The sequence below is a fragment of the Centroberyx gerrardi genome, chromosome 8 (assembly GCF_048128805.1).
Source record: "Centroberyx gerrardi isolate f3 chromosome 8, fCenGer3.hap1.cur.20231027, whole genome shotgun sequence".
Lineage (NCBI taxonomy): Eukaryota > Metazoa > Chordata > Actinopteri > Beryciformes > Berycidae > Centroberyx > Centroberyx gerrardi.
The window spans coordinates 19,747,418-19,770,579 of NC_136004.1; the positions used below are offsets into that span (position 1 = coordinate 19,747,418).

The 23,162-nt window shown below is 43.5% G+C and overlaps 2 protein-coding genes across 3 annotated transcripts; one reads left to right on the forward strand and one right to left on the reverse strand.

Annotated features, from left to right (window-relative positions):
- The first annotated feature begins 261 nt into the window (after positions 1 to 261).
- Positions 262 to 8,058, forward strand: LOC139926966 (secretory carrier-associated membrane protein 1-like). The gene is made up of 9 exons (XM_071918895.2): positions 262 to 430; positions 1,621 to 1,701; positions 1,974 to 2,084; positions 2,657 to 2,765; positions 2,963 to 3,091; positions 3,530 to 3,689; positions 4,137 to 4,238; positions 4,328 to 4,445; positions 4,830 to 8,058. Exons 1-9 carry the CDS (start codon positions 374 to 376, stop codon positions 4,989 to 4,991), a joined length of 1,029 nt encoding a protein of 342 aa, XP_071774996.1. The 5' UTR covers positions 262 to 373; the 3' UTR covers positions 4,992 to 8,058.
- Positions 8,059 to 8,190: 132 nt separating this feature from the next.
- Positions 8,191 to 21,335, reverse strand: LOC139926974 (LHFPL tetraspan subfamily member 2a protein-like). Of its 2 annotated transcripts, none has more exons than XM_071918920.2 (3): positions 21,132 to 21,335; positions 10,545 to 11,324; positions 8,191 to 10,138 (listed from the first exon to the last, which is right to left on the reverse strand). In XM_071918920.2, the coding sequence occupies exons 2-3, from the start codon at positions 10,954 to 10,956 to the stop codon at positions 9,882 to 9,884; spliced, it is 669 nt and encodes a 222-aa protein (XP_071775021.1). In that variant the 5' UTR covers positions 10,957 to 11,324; positions 21,132 to 21,335; the 3' UTR covers positions 8,191 to 9,881. The 2 variants fall into 2 exon arrangements, with proteins under 2 accessions (XP_071775021.1, XP_071775029.1); XM_071918928.2 differs by lacking the exon at positions 21,132 to 21,335 and adding an exon at positions 11,455 to 11,483.
- Positions 21,336 to 23,162: the final 1,827 nt, after the last annotated feature.

A 23,162-nucleotide genomic window follows, 5' to 3' on the forward strand; every position in this document is an offset into this window, starting at 1 on the left:
CATCTCCTGCTGTCTGACAGCTCGAACTAAATGGGTTTTCTTTGCTTGTGTTTCTCAATTATGAAATAAACACTAATAGTGGTTAGTGGCCCATCTGTTCAGACTTGATATACCTGTCCAATCAGTCATGGTTTGCCCCTGTCCACGGTGCTGAAACAATGACGTAGACGGTGTAATAGAAGTTGGGCCGCTTATCACGCATCCTCTCCTCTCCTGCCATTTTTGTGCTGCTGGCTAACTTGCTCAGCGAGGGGTCTCTGTCGGCAGGAGGCGGAAAGACCGCAGGATAGAGAGGCAGATCAAGGGGACTGGACCTTCCCTGGAGAATCGGGGAGCTCTTCCACATAGGAAACCGCTATTTGAAGGCTACACAATGTCCGATTTTGACAGCAACCCGTTCGCAGACCCAGACTTCAGCAATCCCTTCCAGGTAGCTAGCTAGCTAGCTAACGTTAGCCTGTTAGCCCGAGCTAGGCCAGCCTTCCTTTAGCATCCCTGCTAGCTGGCTTAGCTAATAGCTTGATAGCTAGGTGTTTTTCTCTGGCATATTGCTAGGTAGCAGAACGAGCTAATCGCCATGCACCTTATTTAGCTGATCACACACATTATTTGGCAGCTCACATTGTAAAGAAGGTCATCAAAGGTTACGTAGCGAGTTGTAGATGAAGATGTTTTGTTTTAACGTTATAATAACGCTTATGCCAGCTAAGAACAAAGACACATGATAGCTGGCTAGCTCTGTCCACCGTCAGTAAACATTTGTTATCTGCACCGGTGGCATTACATCTGCTAGCTTGGCAAATAGCTAGCTGGCTAGCATCAGTTCAGTACATTGTGTACTTACAATTATTACACATTTTAGCTAGGATGCAGGCTTAGAGGCGATAACCTTGCTGTTACACTTAATGTAAATGTACCCTATCATAAAATTACATTTGCATCGATCCAATACATCATGCGCCATGGACGTAAAAGTCGCAGACTATACTCTACTATTACCCAGAACTTCCTACACATATCAGTGATTAGGAGGCCCACAGCATTCACAAGAACTCTATTTTCTTCAACCATTCTGTTAAAACGTCGCCCCTATCTCTGATAAGCAGCATAAGGTTCGTTTGTTGTATATCTACACATTGCTGTAGGCCAGATGCAGGCTACAAGCTACTCTCTGTTTATGAGTGCTACAGCTGTCTGTCTCCTTAGTGTGTATAGTATACAGTGGAATTATTGTCCCTTGTAAGCTCTCTTACCTCATATTACAGACTGTCTTGGCCTATAGCCACATTAATAGTGGTCTTTTCCAGTTCCCTCTGCACCAGCTTCAGTGCATCACATTCATAGACTTTTCAATGGCCACAGTATCAACCAAGGCCACTGCAAATAGAATGAAGTAACATTAAATATTTATGGTGTTCCATTCGCACACATCTGTCTGCTTCTTGCCAGCCTGCCATCAACTCAAACATCATAAGAACCTGTCAGAGACTTTTGTATTAACTTTGGTCAGCTGGTTTTTCCATTCCAAGTGTAGATTAGACAACAAAATAAGAAGCTTTTGATATTGTGGTTGCAGTTATTGACCCCCTCACACCTTGTATGGTCCTCTCTGCCCTGTAGGATCCTTCGGTGACACAGGTGACCCAGTCTGCCCCTCCTGGTGGTCTGGAGGAGTATAACCCCTTTACAGACGCCAGAACGGTCAGCTTAACTAGCATTATTAGCATAAGTGTGTGTGGGGGTGTATGTGTTGCAATGTGGTGTTTGTGCCAATGTTGGTGTGTGTGTGTGTGTGTGTCTGAGTCATTGACCTGATTTTATCCTCTACCCTCTTTCTGTTTCTCTCCTCCTGTTCTCCACCTCTCAGTCACAGAGGATTTCACTGACAAAATATGACTTTGGCCTAATTATGATTTTGATTCAGGCTCTGGCCTTCCATTGTACAAATACTAACATAGCGTATTGGTTTTCAGCCACCCCCTGGAAATGCCCCCAAATCAACTCCTGCCCCCTCCCAGAACACACAACCTGCCATCATGAAGCCCACAGAAGAACCACCGGCCTACTCGCAGCAACAGACTCAGGTACAACACACACACACACACGTTGAATCAGATCTAGTTTTGTTTTAACCTTTATTTATCCAGGGAAGTTTGACTGGGTACGTATGCTCTATTTCAGCAACCCCCTGCTTTACAACACTAGCACACTATACACACACACTCTGCCTTTGCTTTTGGTTCACCTTTCCTCTTGTCTTTCATACACTCGTCTGTCCTCTGATGGCCCAACAGCGGCGTAATCAGGTACCGTGTTTCATCTGATGTAGTCTCCCATCCTCCTCCATGCCTCTGTCTTGTATGGGGTGAACCCGTACAATGCTGCTTTCCCCCCTGTAGCTACCCATCAACCTCTGTAGAGTGAAGTGGGCCTAACATAGTGCCGACTGAAGGAGATAACTGAGTGAACAACAGTAGCTGTTTGTTTTTCTGTTTGGGATTGCAAGCCCCTCTTTCAACCCAGTCCCAAACTAACACACCTTGGCTTACCTGAGTGGAAAAAATCCGCTATCCCTTACCTCATTGGATATCATAACACCTCTCAAATGTTGGGTAGTAGCTTGAGTTAACTTCAAGAGCATCTCTGTGTGTATTAGGACCAGGCGCGTGCTCAGGCTGAGTTGTTGAGAAGGCAGGAGGAGTTGGAGAAGAAAGCAGCAGAGCTCGATCGCCGGGAGAGAGAGTTACAGTCCCATGGAGCTGCAGGTAAGTCAGTCAGTCACTCAGTCATTCACTCTTTACTTGCTTCATTAACTCACTCACTCACTAAGTCACTAATTTTGTTCATTCTTTCACTCACTCCCTCTCTTGCATACACTCATTTAGTAGTTTGTTAATCTAGTATGAAATCTCTCTTTCACTTTGCTAGACACCATGCAAACACCATGTCTTTGTCCTCGTAGGGCGTAAGAACAACTGGCCTCCGCTGCCAGAGAAGTTCCCGGTCGGGCCGTGTTTCTACCACGACATTGCAGTGGACATCCCAGTAGAGTTCCAGAAGACTGTCAAGATCATGTACAACCTCTGGATGTGTGAGTAGATTATGCCAAACACCCCAAACCAGGCAGTATTTTCTCCCATAGCAGTGTCATGAACTCAAGGTCTCCAGAACATAGGGTTACAAGATACATCCATATATCACATTGCAATGTGTGTATAACAAACATATTTCTAAACAAAGTCAGATATCATACAAATTGCACTGGCATCTTTGCCAGGCTTTAAAAATGAGGTTTGCCATATAGAATCCACTTCTCCTGAAACATATCTCAAGTCTTTGATAATCATCTGACTAAAAGAAATTAGCAGAAATATAATTTATGTTGCTATCAAGCATGCACTCATCTTTCAAAGTAAATTAGAACACAAAAGGAATTTGATTTATTTTACTGAGCTTATAGTATTGTTTCACTGTATTCACTTACACATGTGCGTCTTCGGTTCTTCATGTTGTTTTGTTTTCCCTCCAGTTCATACGGGGACGCTGTTTGTGAACATGTTTGGCTGCCTGGCCTGGTTCTGCGTGGATGCGTCCCGCGGTGTAGATTTTGGCCTGGCCATGCTATGGTTCATGCTCTTTACCCCCTGTTCCTTCGTCTGCTGGTACAGACCGCTCTATGGGGCTTTCAGGCAAGTATATACATGGGAAAGTACACCAGCTTCCACAATGATAGAAAGATACAGAAATGGATAATCATAATGCCCTAAAAAAGCAAAAGGCAGTAACTGTTCCTAGTGTGAAACTAATATAAATAGCTACTTAACTGACTTTTAAAGTCTTGACTTAGTAGGAGTTTATTCTAATAGCCTAACACTGACTAACTGACTAAAATGACAAAATCTAATTTTTGACCAAGAAGTTACTGCCGTTGAGCTTTGCACGGCAGCGTACTAGTGAAGAAGTTGCTATTTGGGAAGGGAATACAAAGTAAAGACATGGATAGAGGCAGACTTCCACAACTTTCATGAATTAATTGGGAGGAGGAGTAAGTGATTCAGTTGAATTAATAACCTCCTGTTATTTTATCTCACCCACATTATTCTCTGTCACTACTTCTCTTTCTCTCTCCACTGCAGGAGTGACAGTTCATTCCGCTTCTTTGTCTTCTTCTTCGTCTATATCTGTCAGTTTGGAGTTCACGTGTTACAATCTATTGGCATCACTGGCTGGGGAACGTGGTGAGTATTTTGTGCACTGGCTGTGTGTGTGTGTGCGCATGCATGTGTGTGTAAGTACACTCACGTTGTTTTTTTTTCTATGTTGCCAGTGGTTGGATAGCAGCTCTGACTGGTTTGAACACCAGTATCCCAGTGGGCATCATCATGTTACTCATCGCAGCTCTGTTCACTGCCCTGTCTGTGGGCTCACTCATCATGTTTAAAAAGGTAACACACTCACAAACTACTCCAACATGTCTGCACCACTTGCTTTGTTGCTTTAATAGACTCTACAAGACACGAGAAACAACTTTGCATTAGCTAGCCATTTCACTCCCTGTTCATAGACACTCCATGGAAATTGAGTTGGAAACTTTAATTTAAATGAACAACACTATCCAGCAATACGTACATGCTATGTAATGAAATGGCATCTTTACTTCCTTGATTTGATGTATTTCCCGTCGAAACAGGATATTGGGGTGGGACATAACATGGGAGGGATCATTCAAGTCTAAACCAATGGGATGTCAGTCAGAGAGAAAGTTGTATTTGGTGGGTGGGGCGTAGGTTCCAGATTCCAACCCATGTCTTTTTTTGGATCTTTTCTAGGTGCACGCGCTGTATCGTACCACTGGTGCTAGTTTTGAGAAGGCCCAGCAAGAGTTTGCTACCGGGGTCATGTCTAACAAGACCGTCCAGACTGCAGCGGCCAACGCTGCAGCTAATGCTGCCACCAATGCTGCCCGCGGGGCCTTCAAACCCACTCCCTAGATAGACACATGCACACACATACACACATATACACACACACACAAAAGTTGGAGATGCACAACTCTGGTCCTGCAGGTTCTCAGATCAAACTGCTTTTATTTGTGAATATTGCTATACTAAGATTGCCCCTCACCTTGATTAACAGGTGTTTAAACAGTCACTGACAGGAAATAACAGAGTTATTGTGACAAAGTGACCAGAGTTGTCCACCTTTACGTAAAAACATTTTTCAATGAAACACTCCTACATCCACCCTGTCTGCTTTCCAGTCAGGTGACTGTGTCTGCTCACATCCCCCAAATCATCCACTAAGTGACTCAAGGTGTGCTCTGACTGTGTGGGGTTTGTGTGCATGTGCACATGTGTCCATGTGTCCGTGTGCATTCATCTTGCACTCTCTTACATATTCTTTTGCTTTTCCCCTTGTTCTTCTGTCCCCTTGAAGTAATCCTAGGCCAGGCAGAGGTTGAGGTACTAGCAGACCTTATATTATATTTCTGTCATGGTGATGACCTCCAAGCTTCTTCCTGCCTGATTAATACAGTATAGAGTCATGAAAAGTTAATAAGATAATCTGATCATGGTGTTTTGCACATAGTTCTGTTGTCTTGCTCACATACTGAAAGTACAGTGTATGTCTGAATGGGTGAGCCTGCGTGTGAATGTGTATTTCACTTTTAAGAAAATAGTGGATCTGACTTAGTTTTGATAATCCAGTGCTTGGTCATTGTGATCTGAAAGGTAAAACGTATGTCCTTTATCAGCGCTTCTGTTCTGAGACTTGACGAATACCATTCTGATCATGGGAGAATTTAACCCACATAAACAGGAATATGTCTCTATGTTCTTATTTGACGACCTGCCCACAACCCCAGCAGCGCTCCAGCAACACCTGTCAGTTGAACCATAATTCCCACTCTTTTTGCTACTTTGACAAAGTGGGTTGGGTCGGCATCTATGTGGCTTACTAAAACTTGACAGCATGATAATAACATGCATGTTTAGCACACTCAAGGTAGCTATTTTCTTGGCAAAGTTATTCTGCCCCCAATTAGCCTTTTCTCTGGCTACTGGGGCACCTGGTTTGGAATGTCTGCCTACTTATTTTCCCTTGGTTTCTGTGTGAGGTGAGGTCCGAAGGTTATTGCATGTCCCACTGGCAGTTTGATTGGACGATGTATGGATCTATTTGTGTTGACACACTGAACATCCAGGTCAATAGGTCGCCAGTTCTCACCACAAACCTAAAGAGGTTCAGTCAGCCATTTTCGCCGCCTGGTGCTCTAAGAGGGGAACGAGAAATATTCATATTTTCTTTATGTATGGCAGTTAACTCCAAACTACTATGTGGCTTTCCCACAGTTGTTTTTGTAGCGCTTCGTACTTTATTGGTTAAAAACTACCGCTGCTATGAATCTGAGAGCCGCTTGGCTGTGGCCTCCTGCTGTCATGTTTCCTGTTGAAAGGCGGACACATATCTTGCTCTCTAAAAGAGAGGGACACCGGACAGGCCCACAAGGGGGAGTAGGAGAACTGAGAGAAGTGACAGCCTGCCTTTATTCATAGAATATGATCTGGACAGTGATAAAGGTAGGGTTGGTTTTCGACATTAACACATCTACATACAAATAGTATAAACAGTGCACTGTATATGTACGCCATACATAGACTAACACACACTCCAACTTCTGCATTTTTACACTAACACTTACACTTCCATTGAATTTCCTCTGTCAGTATTTACATTACTGGCATCTGAAATTTGATAGCCAATATGAACAGTATGCTCACACAGGATTGGACACAGAGGAATGCACATTCAATGACATCCCTTAGTTACGTTACTTTTTACAATAATGCTGGTATTATTATATAGCGTTAAGCTGTATAGACTGATACCAGACTACTGTCACTGGACGAGGATTGCATTTGTATAGTGCTTTAGCTGGTGCTGGAGGCACCTCTCATTTTGGTAGCGAGTGTTTGGAGATGTGCATGAAAGATGGCTGATGACTGGTACTGCTGTTATTACTAATGGACTGAACGTTATATTATAGTGACTAAATACTCCTGTGAGTTTTATGAAGTTGAAGGTCAATAATCTGTCACAAAATAATGGGCCTACATTTTGTCAGTATTTTTCTTGTTTGGAAATATTTTGTTTTAAATTCACTGCACATTTCTTGTTTTATGTTGAACATAGTACAGAAAGCAAACTCTTTTCTTTTATTTATGGTGTAATTTATGTCATTTGCATTTAAATTTTGTTTGATTTTACATTATGTATTATGTTTGTGTGGTTTTGTAATGACATGATCATAGCATCTACTAGCTACAAAAAAGTGTTACGTGACTTTGCAACTTGACCCTGAAAGAGGTGCGGTTGTGTGGATGAATGTATGCTTGGATGATTTGTCGAAAAGAAAAGAAATTTTTTTTTTTTCTTCCCTCAAGTGTTAATGCTATGTCCTGAAAAGCTGTGAGAAATCTACCAAATGTCCATATAGATTTGTTTTTAAATCTTGGTTCGTGATGTGTTCCCTTGCCATGTTTTACTTTAACACATTACACAGTTTTTATTTGCTATGAGGATTCATATGAGTTCCATTCATCAATAGGTTTAAACAGTATTCAGTCAATCGTTATATGAAGCCATGACACAGTGGGCAGTTCCTTGATGTATTAGGCTAGCTGGCCTCGTGACGGGATGACTTTGTGTTTGAGGTTTGCTGACACAAAATGGTGTTTTTGGCCTGTGATCATGTTATTTCACTGAATTTGAGAAGAAACTCATTTAAAAGGGACACTTGTATATTTTGTAAAGTTGAAAATCTGATCCCCATCATCAATCATATGTAAAAAGAAAAAATGATGCACTCTTGTCTCGCCTTTGTCGCATGTGAAATAGTTTGAGTTTTGTATATTTATGGTATTAACATGAAATAAAATTTGAAAGAAATATTTATGTCCCTCTCGTGAGGGTTTGTGCATCGATCAAGCAATCAAAATCTCCATAGATACAGTACTTCCTTAGGTCAATCAGTAGCAGCTCCTTTGTCATGTTTTATCTATTTTCTGACTGTAGGTGTCAGTGTTTGCTTAAGGACTTGGAGGTTTGCAGTTTCTTGCTGAAGAAAAATGACCCTTAGACTTTTGCACTTTAGTTCATCACCTTCACATTCATCACAGATACATACACTTACTGAAGAAGGCGAGGTTTATTTGTTCATGAGTTAGAGCACAGACTGGATTTCTCTCCTCACACATGAACCTTTCACATACATGCAGCATCATACAATGTGCCACAGATGCTATTACTCTCTTGTTAATATAACAAAAACAGTGGACAGTGAACGTGTTAATTTAAGCACAGACAGATTAGAAATGCTATGTGGTACAAGTCCATGTTACACTTTCATTTTTCAGTCACATCTCACAGGCACACTACCCACTTTCGCAGCAAACGCACACACACACTATAATTGAATTATTGCACATCTCATCTACAATGAATAAACGCAATCACATGAATCATGTTACATTTACAGCGACTATTATAGTATGTTTGAACAAATGAAAACACAGGAGAATACAGAACATGAAACAAGGTAAAAATGAATGGAACGCTGAAGTGCAAAACACAAAATCAGATGCTCTTTGGAATGGGAAATAGTCCGGAAGAACCAAACAAACAAGAGAGTCTTTCTTGGTAGGAATTAGCTTTCTGATCTCGGAGCTGTAGAGAAGACACACTTTGTAAAATTGTCCAAACCATGCCACAATAAAGTCTTTTTAACGTATTCACCACCTCAGTGTGCCTTGGACGTCTTTACAAAGTTGTCTTCTCTACAGCTGCAAGATCAGTAAGCTACTTGCTACAAAGACTGAACTCCTTGTTTGTTTGGTTCTCTGCATGCAATAAGGTAACTCATGCTAAACTATGGTGCAGCCTGCTTTATCTCACTGTGAGCAAACATCCTCACATGAAAGCTCACCACAGTAAAACCTATGGCAAGGCTCTGTTCTCTTTCTAAACACACTTCAGCCAGTTATTAAGCTGCAATAGACCCCAAAACAATTGATTTAACAGGAGGAACTCCCTTTGAAGTGAACAATCTCTTAACTGGCACATCTGAAGTGAGCTAAAGAGAGATTTACTGCCCTGCTGTGCCACAGAATCAGAACATCTGGGCATTTAGAAACCTCAAAGGTTAATGGCTAGCACCACGCACACACACACACACACACAACATAGCAAGATGTTGTTGAGTGTTTCAGTTGACACATCTGCTAGTATTCAGAGTGGTTTGTTGAGGTTTGCAGGTGAACCTTGTAAATCAACAACATGATACAAACTTACACACTGTTTTACTGTCTGTGTTCAACCTGTCCTTAATAACACTAATGATATATCCATATCCCTATCATAAACTAAACCCCTGCCACTCCAGTCCAGTGGTTTCTAGTGGATTAAGGCAGGAATCATTATTAAAATAAACAGTGTCTTGGTCAAACACACTGGATACTTGTACAGGTCACGTTCCTTGGCCTGCTGCTGTGCAGAGGCTGTTTTGGCAGTTTAACCTGAAGTTTTAGTAGGTGACAAATGAGATTCCTTTCCTTTTTCTTGGTAACATCAGGTACAGTGGTTTTCTGGCTAACACCATGCTTGGATGGTGTAAGGAAGGCTATGCGAGTCTCTGATGTCTCTGTGAACAAGCCTCAAGACTATGACCAAGGGATCTATCTTTTCAACAATCAGCTGCTTTTATCCAGGCGAACCTGAAGAAAATCATTCACTGAAACATCCTTCCTCCTTCCAAGGAAACGTGCAGGCTTCCACTGCAGGAGAAATTAGGCATCGGATGAGTTCCCTGTGTTCCCGACGGCTCAGAGCAGGCAGATCAGGCTCTTCCCCTCCTCAATCTCCTCCTGAACCTTATCGCTGGAGGTGGCGATCTCAGCCTGCGCGGAGAAAACGGCGCACAGGAAGGCTGCCAGCGTTCCACCTATCGCTGCGTAGAACGCCCAGCCGAGAGAACACTGAGCTGGCCTATAGGGAGAGGCCTCGGCGCCGCAGTAGCCGATCACCTTCTCTGAACCCCAACCCGCAGGGTACAGCATGAGGCCCACCATCAGCAACAGCCCTGGAGGTGGGACAGACATTGAGACGAAGGGTTTAGTCACGTACGTATAAACATCAGGCTGAAAGCACAAACAGATCACAGTGCAGCTGCTGGGAAACAGATGACTCAACTCTGGTGAAGAATACGGCCTATTAGACATCTATTTATCCACTGACAAGAGTTTGATTTATGATGAGAGGCACAACCCCACTTGACTGCCCCTACAGTGATGTCACATAATGACAGATTAGCTGGATGATGGGCCCGCCCAGTCACACACACCTGTGGGATTCCATTGTTGTAATGCATACACTTTACAAGCCAGTATTGTTGGCTGTTGGCTCTGATAACAAAGAACTACTTTTTCTGTGACAGACATACACTGAACATACACACATACTCAGACACACACACACCGCCGTCTCACCTGCGATGGCCTGAAGCAGTCCACAGACGTTGAAGATGCTTTTCTTCAGGATACTCTGGAAACACAGGCTGAAGATGGAGATACAGGCCACGCCCCCTAGCACTAACGTCCCCGCCGCTAGAAACAACATGGCCGCCTGCCAGAAGCCGCTGGCCACCTCTCCGAACGTCCCGGCATAGGGCCCGCAGGTCACGCCTCCTCCCCGGGTCCCGATGCGAAGGCAGCGGCTGTAGAGGCCGAGAGACGGCCGGTACTCCCCGGAGTCCACTCCCACCCCACTCACACTGGAGTCCGACCGAGGGAATCCCAACAGCCAATCGGGGCTCATGAAGGCAATGAGCTCAGCGAAGGCCACCACGATGCTGAGCAGGGTCCAGAGCATGGAGCGGCACGTTACAATCACATGGCACATGATGGCGACTCTCTCTGAGTTGGCGACAACCAAAGACTAAATTTAACACTTGAGAAACACTTGAAGCCCTTTAAAGCTCCTCCAAGTGACAGAGCACTGGTATTGGAAACGGGAAAGTTTAAATTCCTTTCCTAAAAAAGAGAACAGTCCGATTAGTGTGTTGCAGGCTAAAAGTTCCCTGTCCAGATCCAGATGGGCTGTTGATCTTATCCTCTCTGAGTAAATGTTTTCCCTCTTCTCAGAGTTCCCACTCTTTCTCTCTCGCTTCCCTCTCTTGTTTTTTGGGTAGGGGTGCGTTTGGTCGTCCCACACAGCTACAACGCCCCGAAGCAGCTTCCCTCAGCCATGGTGCCAGCTGAAAAACACACCTGCAGACACACAGAGACACACGGGGATTACCAACTGCGTCCGAGACAGGAGAGCGGAGAGGAGGGAATGGCTTAGTGAGTTATGTATGCGAGAAGGGAGAGAAAAGAGAAGATAACGAGGGACACCTACATAGGAAGTATGAACATCTACTGATTACTCAACCGCTCTGAATCAGCAAACTTGCGTCCGCTGGATACCTCACAGCGTGTCCCTCCCCTATTCATCAGAGAGACCCAGGACATTCCCACAATCAGAGAGAGAGAGGGAGTTCAAATTCACTATCAGCCAGCTGTGAGTGCATCATGAGCAACAGTTCCAGATGTCTGTTGATTTAAAGCCATGAGAGTGTTGGAACAGTCATGGTGAATCATGACACACACACAAATATGCACACTCGCACACACACACACACACATACACACAACTACTACGCTCAGCTAGAGACAACATGCAAAGCCCAGAGTTTATACTGCTGTCTTTTTACTCATACTTTCTCTGCCTTTGTGTGTTTGTTTTTACCTGTAAAATGACAGAAGAATTTCATGTTTTGCCACTGAGCACCTGTCAGTACAGATCAGCGCTGCGGGCTGTTAAAGCATGCAACATTTCACAATGACACAGAGTGTAGCACGCCAGACCCACACTGCTGTAGAAACCACACACAGGGCAGCAGGGCAGACGTTCAGCTGTAGCTTCATCGTCCTGTTTACTATTCAAATTACAGTCTGAATACATGTAATAAATCGGAGGGGGATTACCCCTTTGTTGTACATTGTTTTTGTGTCTCAAGCATGATGCTGTTGATCACAGCAGCATTTCCTTTCTTTCTTTCTTTCTTCCTTCCTTCCTTTCTTTCCTTTCTTTCCTTTCTTTCCTTCCTTCCTTCCTTCCTTAACTTCACTCTCTCTGGATTTTGGGCCCTGAAGTCCTCCATGAGTTATTGAAAGTAATCAGATTACATTGCTGAGCAAACAAGTCGTTTCTTATTAATAACAATTTTCCACCAGTAATCACTACTGGATTACAAATAATAGGTAACCTATAACAGATGACATTTTGAGAGTAACCTTCTCAACCCTGTGTCTGTGTGTGTATCTGCGTGCATGTGTGTGTTTGAGTGAGTGAGTGTGTATGCGTGTGTGTGTGTGTGTCCCAATCAGGCTGATTGGGATACTGTTGCTATGTTATGACTCCGTTGCTGTGGCCACACTGGCCTCGATGCAGCCGTGTCCTCATGGGAGTATGGAGGTTTCTCAGAAGCCCTCTGACATCATGATCCAGTATTATGATATACACAGGAAAATATGTGGGATCCTGGTTAAATACAGCATGGTCATCTCTACGGTCTTGGTGGACCTCACAGTCTCACTATCTAATATCTCCAAGTCGATACATCCCCCCAAGAAGGTCACAAAAAGCTTAAGTGTCTACAGTCTGTATCAGTAATGGAATGTCCCATAAATCAGGCTTTGCCTCGGCTTAACTGATTCATAACTTTCATATAAAGGGGAGGGAGGACTGTTAAATGCATAAGGGCAGATTGTTCTATCAAGTTATTGCTCTAATTCTTGCTGTCTGTGTCATTTTTGTGGTGTTGAAATGTTCAGCACCAAAACAGTCATTAAGAACTAGAAGTCATGCTGATGCCCGGGGGCGGGGGGGTGAGAGAGGCATTAGGATACACAACCTCCCCCATCTCCCCTCAAGATGGTAAATCAGCCTGACACATCTGTAGGGAATGAACACTGATGTTGTATATTGTCTAATATGATCTACTGTCTGAGTCAGTCCAAGGCAAGGCACTCCAGACTTTTTTCCCAGGCCACAAAACCAAGAATATTCTCTCATTCAGCTTAAAAGGCTGACTGGATCATCTGAGGGGCAGGGTGGGGTGGGTGGGGTGTGGTGGGGTGGGGAGTGGAGTGGGTGGGGGATGAGGTGGGCGCTTGACTCCAAACCACCAAAACTGGGTTATGATAACAAAGTCTCAGGTATGACAACATCTGAAGAGCAGGTATGAGAGAAGTATGAGAGAAGTGGGATTTGAAACAGTCGAGATGCGGGTTGAACTCTCAGAACTCCACAGTCATATTTTCAAATAGGTCTTGTGTAATTATGACCGATTTTTTTTTTTTGTATTAAGGATGAATCATTGTGCTTTAAGTGTGTGCGCAGGTTTTGCTTTTTCTTGAGTTTGGCAATGACGCCTATCTCTAACATTCCCAATAAAGTTAATCTACTCCATCTGATTCTACTTTGCTTGAACAGAATGTCAGAAGCATGTCTCTACTTTTAGACTTGCTTCATTGTGATTCTTCAGATCTCATCTTAATTAGCGATTACATGAACACTGAGCTAACATACATTGTCTAATCACCCATTTTGCTTTTTTTTTTTTTTTTACCAGTTGACACTCATAGCTTTTTCCCCAATACAACTGCTGAGTTAAGTTATAGCAACAGTAGATATAAGCTACAGTAGAGTTACCATTCATATCTGCCAAGAAGGAAATAGCTCATATAAACAGGAAGCAAAGAGGAAGCAACGTTGTCTGTCCAACAGCTGCAGAAGTAATGCATTGAGCGGATGTCTTTCATGATGGCTGTTTCAATTCAAACTCTCCTACACACTCTTCTTACACTCTAACATTTTGCAAAAAGTATAAAATGAATGTCAAAAGAAAGGCAACTCAATTTGTGTTGCTTCTTCTGAGCCCAATTCCAATAAAATTCAGGTTTAGTTCATTTGAGGTATATTTGAAGAGACAAATTGCAACATGAGTCATTGAGAGTGTATGTGTAGGTGTGTGTGTGTGTGTGTGTGTGTGTGTGTGTGTGTGTGCATGTGTGTGTGTGTGTGTGTGTGTTCGGGGAGGGTTTGGGGTGCGCCCAACTCTATTCTAGTCCTGAAGTCTATTCCAAGCCTCTACACAAGCCGTAGCTCTTCCTATTGTTATCACCGTTTCCATTCTGCAGGAGCTCTTCACAGCGGTGTCACACAACACTATTCACTCACCACACAACTACTCTTTTAGCTCTATTTATAGCAACCATCACAAAACAAAAAGACAGGTTTTGAATGTGCATCCTGCATATGTGTATTTACGTGTGGATGTGGACACGGGTAGGTGTGTGTGTGTGTGTGTCTGTGTTTGTTCATCCAAGTGTACACGAACACACGTGCGTATGTATGTGTGCTTCCATGAGTGTTTGTGTGTTTGTCACCAACCAACCACCCAGGCTACAGTTTTAGTTCCTCTGTGCAGTTTGAGTCTTGTGTCTGCAGCTGATTATAGTCCGCTCAGGCAGGGCACGGTGCTGTCTGTTAAGACTACAATGCCCACAAATTACCGGCTCGGTCTCTTCAAACTACAGGGGTTGAGCTTAAACATACCTTGTCTAGGCAGTCGGCAGGCACCTTCTGTGATCTCCCCCCGTGCTGTCTTACAGGAAATCTCATCACTCATACCTCATCATGGCTCTCTGTAGTCTCAATAAAGACAACGCTCAAAGAGAGATGAAAACTTTAAGTGAAGGAGACAGAAAGGACTAAGGGACTTTTTCTGTTTGGCTTTGAACGGAGAGTATGTCTAAGCATACATTTACACAGAGTTGATGAATTAAACATGTTCATATTAGGGCCTGACTGTAGTTGAGAAATTAGAGCTTACTGATTTATCTTCCAGTAAGGACTTTTTGTGGGAAACAATACTGATTCTTACACACATAATTAACTCAATATTAATTTTCAAAGAAAAAAATCTGAAGGCAAGGTGCTCTGATGACTTTATCATAAACTGCAAGCAATGTTTGTGCTGTGCAAATGTTGACATTAGACTGCTTCAAAATTATGGGCAAGAACTGGCCGATAATATTGTACTTCTAATATCAGTTTGGTCCTAGATCACTTGCTAATGTTGTAGCTGGTTGGCCCTTACCATTTGCCAATGAGCTCCATGGTTTGTGTGTCTGTATGTGTGTGTGTGGGCATGCGTACATGCAAGTGTGTCTGTCATTCTTGTCTGTGTGTGTGTGTGTGCTGCAATGTCAATTAGAGAATGGAGGGGTCAGTACATCCTGGAACTGATGAATACTTTCCGCTTGTTTGCTGGTTATTGAACAGACTTCTGGGAAAGTGCTCGAATAGCACTTCCTTGGCACGGTCAAGGTTTTCTGTGTTTATATGCGTGCTGGGGGAGGAGTATTTTACACTTCACAGCGCATCAGAGGCTCAGAATTATGACTTATTCATAACAGCGGCGATGAAGGCGCTGTGGGTGAGAGGTCAGCGGGATAAATTCTCTCTACCTCCCAGTTGGCCTGATAGATATGTATCTCCACACTGTCAGATCTTTGTTACTGCAGTTCTGCATGTGCCTGTGGAGCGGGGATCCTCCAGTCACTGTTATAGATATGTATCATCACCAACACTGACAGATCATGGAGTCCAATGTGTCTTTCATGACTCCATGATGCTGAGTTGGACAGATGAACCAGTAGATATGCTGGTAGATGAAAGCTGGATCAGCAATAATTGTGGTTCTGCATCTGATCTGGACCCACTCGTTCCCACACTGCACTCCTGGCCTGAAAGCAACATAGCTGCTACTCCGGACTATGTGTATGTTGTGAGGGCCTGAAGCCAACTTACACAAAATATTCCAATCCCTACATTCACCAGGCCAACACGAACAGTCTCCTTGCTGCTATGAGACTTACTATTTCTGATGAAATTTACAAAAATACAGCCCATAAGCCCATGACCAGCGATGAGTACTACAGGTTTGGCTGCGAAAACCTGCTGGCCAAACAGCCTGTACGGTCGATAAAATTTCTACTAATGAAGCGTAACATCAATATGAGCCGGTGCCTTTTCAAAGTCCCGAACGTAGCAGTAGGTATGATGAGGCATATGTGGGTCAGTCAGTTGGCCATTAGTTTGTGGAGGCCACTGAGTAGTAAATTTAGAGTAATTGGTCTGACATATCAGCCAAGGCACTGGTAGCATGCCAAGGTGCTGAGGTAATGAGCGGTTGGAATCAGCCAGGCCAGTGTAGCCTGCTGTGGAGGGCTGAAAGTGAAAAGGGATTGAAGGTGGGTGGTTGGGGAGGGGGGGGGTAGGTATTGAAAGATCTAAGGCACAGTTGACCCAGATTGCTCCATAAAGGGGCGGTTAACTAAAGCCGTTACAGCTTGCAAGAAACAATTCCATTCATGGACATGAATTTACAAATTGTGAGAGATGAGTTGGACATGTTTTTCTTTCTCTGTAATGGGTGTGAGCCGTCCCGGTTTAGAACAGTGGTTGACCCAGGACCCAGTGGATCACCCACCCAGATCAGTTGACCCCCCAGGTGATCTGGGCTGGGAGGATGCCATTAGCTATTTTTTCTTAGTGCAATTAAGTCAGAGACCCCGGACCAGAAACCTCAAACCAAGGTAATCTATTCCTTAAGTTGCTGGGCCTGGTGTGGTCATGCATCTGGACTAGCCAGGGGGAAGGCCTTCAAACCGAAGCCACATTAGAGACCGTTTCACCATCTTCAGGGCTACACGACTACCCAAACAAGATGTGGACCGTGGACAAATCACAGTGCGGGGGTTAGGCCACTACGATGAAGGTCTTGTGTGATTCCCCTCTGTATGCAGGCGTCAGGAAACTGGAGAAGTCTTGCAGGATCCCAAGAGAGATGGGAGCAGCGTGATACCACTCTGAGTGAGGCAGGACCAAACTTATCCCTCTCTCATAAAAGAATGCAAGCAGCTGAGCTCTGGGTGGAAGTGAAGGGGAATGAAGCAATGTAGCTTGAGAGCTAAACTGACACAACCCACACAGTGAAAAAAAAACAATCTCACACACTCATTCTCCCTGTCCATCATGCAGGCTTAGACAGAGTACTAAAACATCCTACTCACCTAGAAGTAAGAACTGAAATTTTACTTGAGTACAAAATTACCGGTGTAAAAATCTACTAAAGTAAAAGAAAAAAGTAGCTCATTTAAAATGTACTCAGAGAAGAGAACATTGTTAGATGTGATCTTCCCCGTGCAATTCTAAAAGGATTAGAGGACAGAGTTCAAACTAGATTCTTTTAATAATAAAAGTAAAGCCAGATTGCTCTTCTCTTCTTTGCTGACTGACTGCTCACTGTGAATGGCTCCAAAACTGGCCAATTTAGATTGGTCCAGTACAATACTTCAGCAAAAACGTAAAAGTAAACTTACTGACTTTAAAAAATACTCAAAAAAGGATAAATAGACATAAAAGCTACTCAATTACAGTAACAGGAGTCAATGTAATTAGTTACTTCCACCCTTGCCATCATGTGTATGGTCAATTCTTCATTGCTTTTTTCCAAACACGGTACTAAAGGTTTAATTTGCATCAATTCCCTTGGACTTTTTAAGGGAAGGCTTCATTGTCAGTGCCCCATCAAGGCTCTCCCTTGACTTGACAGAGTGGATGATTGTTTGATATTGTGTAACAGCAGCAGACAAGCCATGACATTAGCCAGAATAAAGACACCCATGCCCTGCAGTGTTGACTCTAAAACCTTCATCACTGAAATATGTTCTGAAAGACAACAAACACCAGACAAAGCTCCCTTCCCCTGGGTCTGAAAGGCAGATCTGGGTACTTGTGAAACCCAAACCACGTCTGCCATCGGAGGTGTTGGGGTTGAGAGAGAACAAAGCCTTTCAGCAGAGAGGCATGAGAGAACTTACACACAGCACTAATGAGATGTGCATTATGGTCTCCCCACTGGTCGCCACACCTACCCTTTAGCCTGGGGGATAGCACACATCCACCTGCTTTCACAGCATGCCTCGCTACAAAATACATAGAGAGAGAGAGAGAGAGAGAGAGAGAGAGTCATGCTAAAGAGAAAAAGTGCTGAAGAGAAAAAACACGCAGATGAGGTCAGTTCCTTCAGTTTATAGTTTATATGACGCTTTCTCAATCCTTCTCCTAGATATTATGAAACAACCCAAGCTGCTCTGTGCAAGGACTCTTTCTCGCTAACCATAACCATGTGAGCCAGTGCTTTTGTAGCTCTCTATAAACAGTGAATGAAAGAGAGTTGCGAGAGGAGAAAATGTTTCCCATGGATAGGCATACACCACAACTTCTGTCTCATAACTTCTACCAGTGAGTGATAGCTCCCATCAAATGCATGTTTAGTGCTGAAGAGTGAGTTTAGATTTGTTTTATAAACCCTGATGAAACACTGTAAAGCAATCCAATCTGTTTTGAACATAGCAACCCATTAAATATTTAATCCCCAACTGTTTCTGAAGAGTGAAGGAATGCCAGCAGCTCTAGCATTGAAATACAACTGAGAGGCCTGAGGTCTCGATGACAATGAAAGAGGCCCCAAACGGTAAACAAAGAGCCAAGAAGCCCTCCAACAGCGTGCTAAAACAATACAGCCCACTTTTCTGACACACAAACACAAAAACAAATACACACCCATACACAGTGAAAGGTGCCAGACTGTACTCACTCTTGCAGACCTTAATTGCAGCAAAACGCATGACTTCCCCAGAGAATAGCATCAGCCAAGTAGGTTTGTGTACGTGTGCTTGTGTGTGAGTAAGCGTGTGCATGTGCCAAAGGCCTGAATAAAATTGTCCCTCTTCATCTGTTGCAACTCAACTCAACAAAGGCAACACAAAGACATACCAACACTGGCCCCTCACTCTCAAAGGCATGCCGCCATTGGCCCAGAATGCACTCCTTCATTCTCAAAGACAGGCCGCTGTGGCCCCTAACCCATTCAATCTGTGCAACACCCCGGCCCCTCGCTCTCCATGCTGACTCTGTAGTGGCCCCACAGTTTCTGACGCACAAAGCCCCTTGGTGACCCTCACATTTCACAACCACAAAGACAGGCATGACAAGGCCTCCCTCCACCCCTCCACCCCTCTTCTGCTCTCTAGTTTGTTTCTAGAAGGTTTGAGGAGCAGGATTGGTGGGAGAACGGTACAAACTGCCTTAAGAACACTACACTATTCCTTATACTGTGATTTCTAAGGTCTTCTATAGTGTTGTTGAAGTGAACTTTACACTAAAACACTCTTTAACAGCTCTTTTTAACGCTGTTAAATAACAACTACTGGTGATGTACCTTGCATTTCTGGGCTCATTTTGTTGCTTTGATATTTCCAGCACAGCTGCAATGGAGTTTGATAGGAGAACATTTTTCTAAAACATCAGCAGCAAACGTCACGTTTTGGTGTCAGTCCCTCAGAATCAAACAGCAAGACGACCCAGACAACCCATTTTGCACCAGCGTACAGGGAGAAGTCCATCATAGAAGAGGTAGAGATACCAATTTCTCCACTGACAGTAGCCTCAATAGACCAGAATGCAATGCAGCCACAACACATGTTGTGAGTAAGGGGCGATCTCACTGGAAAACTCTCACTCCACTATCACTATTGCTCTCTCCACCTATACAGTATAACCCATAGAACAGGTTCAGGCCTGTTCTCTGCAGGTTGTCAAAAGTCATTCTGGGAAATGTAGGAAATCACTAACTGAAGTTGAAGTAGACGAGGCAGGTTGAGGGAAAGTGGGTACAACAAAAAAGTTAATTACAACACTTCATCGCAAAATAAATCCTGGAATTTGCTGAACATCAACTTATGATATCGAACAGTGTAAAAGTATATATGTATATGATGTATATGATTATTCCTTTAACATGCAGGACCAATAAACCCGGTAGTGAAAAGGCAGTTTCTGAAGGATGGTGATGACTCTCTCTTCTCATCGTTTTTACCCTGGTTTGTCCTTGACCACAGCTAAGGGAAACACTGAAAGTCTTCCTGGTTTTGTTTAGTTTATGATGCGGTTCCACTTTCCTACACAGTGAAGGGTCTATATCAGGCTCGGCTCCATGGGTGGCTCACACCGATGGGCTTCCTTCCCTTGCTTCAAGGACATGGGCTTGTGGTGGAAAGAGAAAGTGCTGCTGCGTAGCAATGTGTGAAAGACAGATTACAGAATAAAAACAATAAAAAATAAAGTGCCATATAATAAGCATTTAAGCTTCTCGTGGAAGTGATTTCTGTAATGGGCGCTGGGCTGTGATGTCAAACTACTACCAGATGTTCTACCTGAACACACACAGGGTGGGCAGGGTGCTGCCGGCGTACTGCAACTGTGAATATCTCACTTTCATCTTGAACAAACTCGTCCCTGCTTCTCCTCTCTATCTGCATCCCATTTCATTTTGGAGGAGAGGAATAAATGGCTGAGTCACCCGCCGGAGTGCAGTTTAATGGTTCTGATTGTGTCTAAGGTTGTGATCTGGGCTCTTTCAGGGGGCAGTAGGAGGCAAGTTGGCAGCCTCTGCACAGTTTCTCTGTGGCCGAGGAATTAATGAGGCATGCATGGACAGGCTCCTACTCCTTAATAACACAAAGACACGTTGTGCTGCTGATAAACAATGCAATCAAACACTTGATTCTGACAGAAGAGAGAAAGGGAGCTATTATTGGACCAGTTAGTGGGCAATCAAGCCAAGTAACACTTCTTGGCATGGTGTGTGTGTGTGTGTGTGTGTGTGTGTGTGTGTGTGTGTGTGTGTGTACTGAAAACCCCAAAACACACTTATAATCAATGCCTTTCCTTTCCCAACAATAGGATTTCATTGCCTACTGAAGCCAAAGAGCCAGGAGAAGAAGGAAGGAAGATGTATGAAATCAGTGTATGCTACATGAATGGCACCGCACCGCAATAATTAGATTTTAAAACGCATCTATTTTATGTTGTCTTCATGCAAGCTGTCTCTTACTTACGTTAAGTGAAAGCGTAGAAAATCTGCAGGCTGTTCTTTGTTTTGAAGCGCTGGTTCTTGTCTCGGGGCAGCCCGGCTATCCAAAGCTCATTCACTGACTCTCCTTTCTTCAGTTCGTTACTCTCTTTACTTCTCCCTCACACAAAGCCATCCCACTACCATCTGACGTCGTCCTTTCTCTTTTTTTTTCTCTCCTGCCCCTCTCTCCTCTCTGCTTCTCCCTTCCCCCACTCCGTTTGTCAGAAAAGAGAAGAAGAAAAGTTGCAGAGATGATGAATTCCTGGTTTACGCACGTCACGCGCTCCGGGGCGACTTCTCTCACCATTTACTCCACCAGTAAACATTTAGAAATAGATGCAGTCATGGATTTTTCTCAGTGTAATGCAACACTGTAATGTAGGCTAAATCAACACGCACCTCATGGGTAGGCTGTGCGTATGTACAGCGACGGGGAAGTGACTCATTACAACCTCTGTTACTTTTGAGTAACCTATTTGGATTTGACTCACGTTAATGTGAATATTTTTAACGGGCTTTTACGCGCGTACTTAGTTTATTCTCCAATTTTTCCTATATAGGCAAGAGTGGTGTATACAGTGAGGTCATTTCCAGTAAAACACAGTCATTCTGGACTTTACTTTCCATAACGTCCCATTGTTGATGTGCTTAAGAGCCATTCCCAAAACTTTTGCTGATAATGATGAGAGTAATTAAGTATACTGTTTTAATGAAACTGACTGAATTTTTGTTACTCCAACTTGAGTAAAATGAAACTGAAGTAACAGTACTGTAAGATCAGCTATTTCAATATTCTTCTGATGTATTGCCTGATTTGTAGCAGTGGTTTGTTATTGCACATGAAATCACATAGACAGCAATCCTGAAGTGTCTCCAGATTAGTCAGTTTTATTTTAGTGATGTTGCTTTGTGGTAGTGTGGTGGCAGGGAGCCAGTGAACCACCTTCCTTGTTTTCTTCATCAAAGGCCCCCAAGTTTAGAAAAGTTTTCAAACAATACACATGCTGGTGGAAAGCCAATTCTGATATTGTGCCGTGCTTCTGATGAATCAGTTCTTCAATAGAAAAACAAGACTGGTGGATCAGCAGGTCCCAGAAATGCACGCACACACACACACACACACACACACACACACACACACACACTAGCTTTAACTTCCCCCTACATGCTCTCTCCCCTCCTCTGGAGAAGGAGTGGATGGGTGTTTTCCTCTCTGCTAGCTCTGTAGGCAGACAGGGAGCCAGCCAGAGACACAAACCACACTAATTACACTGTGGTCTGTGGAACGGTGACAACTCAGACTAAGACTGTCACACTGGGACCGTATTAAAATGTTGGGGAGGGCAAATACACTGAACACTGAATGACACGGGACTATTTGCATGTTTTGGGAAATAGCACTCTGTGGCTTGTAAATAGTGATAGAGATATTTACTGTACGAAGTCTATGTGGATTAGCACAAGTAGTTCAATGCTTGGTATAGTCTCTGATATCGTTCACAGCACATAGGCTGCAGATATGCCAGAGGTACCCTAAAGGTTACAAGCACCAACGAAGAAGAGTGAATATCATTTTGCTTGCTGTATTAACAGACTTAATGGTTCTATGGAAAGCTCCTATGGGAGGCTTCTTCTTCTCCCGTGCCTCTGTTTATTGAGTCCCTGTGTTAAGTTATTATAGGGAATAGCCTACTTATTTAAATCCACATGCCTCAGCCAGTGGAGAAGCTTCTATCTTGAGAAAACTCAATATACTGTAATCAAGATGAGTAAAAGCAGCCTGGGTGCTATTTAGTACTATACTAAAAATCTCAGGTTGTTTGCCTTGTTGAATATCACAGAACAGTGCAATTTGCTCGCTAAGTAGTACTAGTCACCCATATTTCCTCAAACACACAGCTTCTTCTTCTTCAGCTTCTTCTTCTTCTGATGGTAAAATTCTCCATGATACATTTGGTCACTCATTGTAAATCACTCTGGATAAGAGCTAAATGTCTAAATATCACCAGCACAA

Bases quoted from the DNA above. Each gene is read 5' to 3' on its own strand.
- LOC139926966 (XM_071918895.2), top strand. From the start codon at position 374: ATGTCCGATTTTGACAGCAACCCGTTCGCAGACCCAGACTTCAGCAAT. The intron at 1,702-1,973 runs GTCAGCTTAACT...ATTGGTTTTCAG, and splicing joins CCTTTACAGACGCCAGAACG to CCACCCCCTGGAAATGCCCC. The intron at 4,446-4,829 runs GTAACACACTCA...GATCTTTTCTAG, and splicing joins CACTCATCATGTTTAAAAAG to GTGCACGCGCTGTATCGTAC.
- LOC139926974 (XM_071918920.2), bottom strand. From the start codon at position 10,956: ATGTGCCATGTGATTGTAACGTGCCGCTCCATGCTCTGGACCCTGCTC. The intron at 10,139-10,544 runs GTGAGACGGCGG...TCCCACCTCCAG, and splicing joins ACTGCTTCAGGCCATCGCAG to GGCTGTTGCTGATGGTGGGC.